Here is a 1386-nt window from a genome sequence, read left to right as displayed (position 1 = left end):
AGAATACATGCCTGTGCACACAGATTCAACCAAGGAATAGGACAATCTCTGGAGAATAAAGCATACAAGTATCCTTGCTACCCTAGTGCATCTAATTTCTAGAATGGCAATTATTCCAGTTGTTTTTATGATGTGCACCTGTCCATAGGGAACTGAATTAAGACCAAACCACCAACTTACCAAATGCAGCACCCTGGGAAAAGTTAGAGCATGAATATAGGGAGAGTGGGAGGGAGCTCTGTATCTGATCTCCAAAAATATAAGAGAAAGTTTCCAGTTGTTTATGTTTCAAGAGCTTTGCCATAAAATAGAATGTATACCGGATTCAATTTGAGCTAGAATTCATTGTATAGTCCTCCTTAATAGGACTCTCAAGCTTAAAATAATAGGAAGGGAACAAATTCTGATGAGGCATGGAACTACAGTAAAAAACAGAATGGAAATTATATCATCTTCCCTCGCCCCCTCAATTTCTTCTTCACAATTAAGGTGTCCAGACTATGGAACAACCTCCCCCAAGAGGTGTTGCAATCATATACCCTAGAGGTCTTCCAAGACAAGACTGGACAGACACCTGGCTGGGGTCACCTGACCTCAGATGTCTTTCCTGCTCATGCAGGGGGCTGGACCCGATGATCCTATGATTCTAATTTGTCAGTGAAAGAAATCAGGCACTTCAGAAAATTTATACATAGAATAGCAGCAAATTAATAAAAATTGTCACTGCAATTTTTTTTTTTTAACCTCATGGGATATCTTGTATAAACAGGGTCACATAAGATTCAAAATTTTTCATTAAAAAAGAATCAGATCCATAATAGGTAAGCTGCATTTGGTATAGCTACACCAACAAAATTATGTATATTTACAGTATCCAAGGAGTTTGTCTACAATAACTGAAATTAATAAAAGTGCATAAGAGCAAGTAGGATTAGAGAGTTCTTGATTTTCTAGCCTCGGCTCTTCTTCAAAGTAATCTGAAAAAGAGAAAATATATTTATCATTATTCATATACTCAGGGCAATTTAAACAATATAATCACTGATAAATTTATACCAAAAAAGAAATATTTGAAATAAAATGCATCTTCTGAAGCATAATTTCTTAAAAGAAAAAAGTTTGCTAAATACTACTAAGAAGCATCAGTAGATCTTTTGCTATATCCCTTAATGAGCTTACTCCATTACAGTACTGTCTTAGCCGTCATATGTGTTTGTAGTGCTACTGTGATTAATTTTTTTGTTTGCAAGATCTTACTTATTAAATTTTATGTCAAGAGTCTAGTACCTTGGAAGGACATTCTTTGGTTTGGAGTTTAAATTCGAAAGTGAACTTCAAAGCCAGTCAGGACCATTTAAGTGTTAACCTTGTTAAGCAAAGGCAATT

The 1386-nt window shown here is 35.3% G+C and overlaps 1 protein-coding gene across 1 annotated transcript in view; it reads right to left on the bottom strand.

Moving 5' to 3' along the window:
• Window positions 1-729: 729 nt before the first annotated feature.
• CENPW (centromere protein W) overlaps window positions 730-1386 on the bottom strand; it is a 15927-nt gene continuing 15270 nt past the window's right edge. Inside the window, exon 3 of the mRNA XM_006027729.3 lies at window positions 730-977. Coding sequence (XP_006027791.1) covers window positions 951-977 — 27 coding nt within the window. The 3' untranslated portion in view covers window positions 730-950. The remainder of the gene's footprint in view (window positions 978-1386) is intronic.

The sequence above is a fragment of the Alligator sinensis genome, unplaced genomic scaffold (assembly GCF_000455745.1).
Source record: "Alligator sinensis unplaced genomic scaffold, ASM45574v1 scaffold257_1, whole genome shotgun sequence".
Classification (NCBI taxonomy): Eukaryota; Metazoa; Chordata; order Crocodylia; family Alligatoridae; genus Alligator; species Alligator sinensis.
This window is presented reverse-complemented; position numbering and strand designations above follow the sequence as displayed.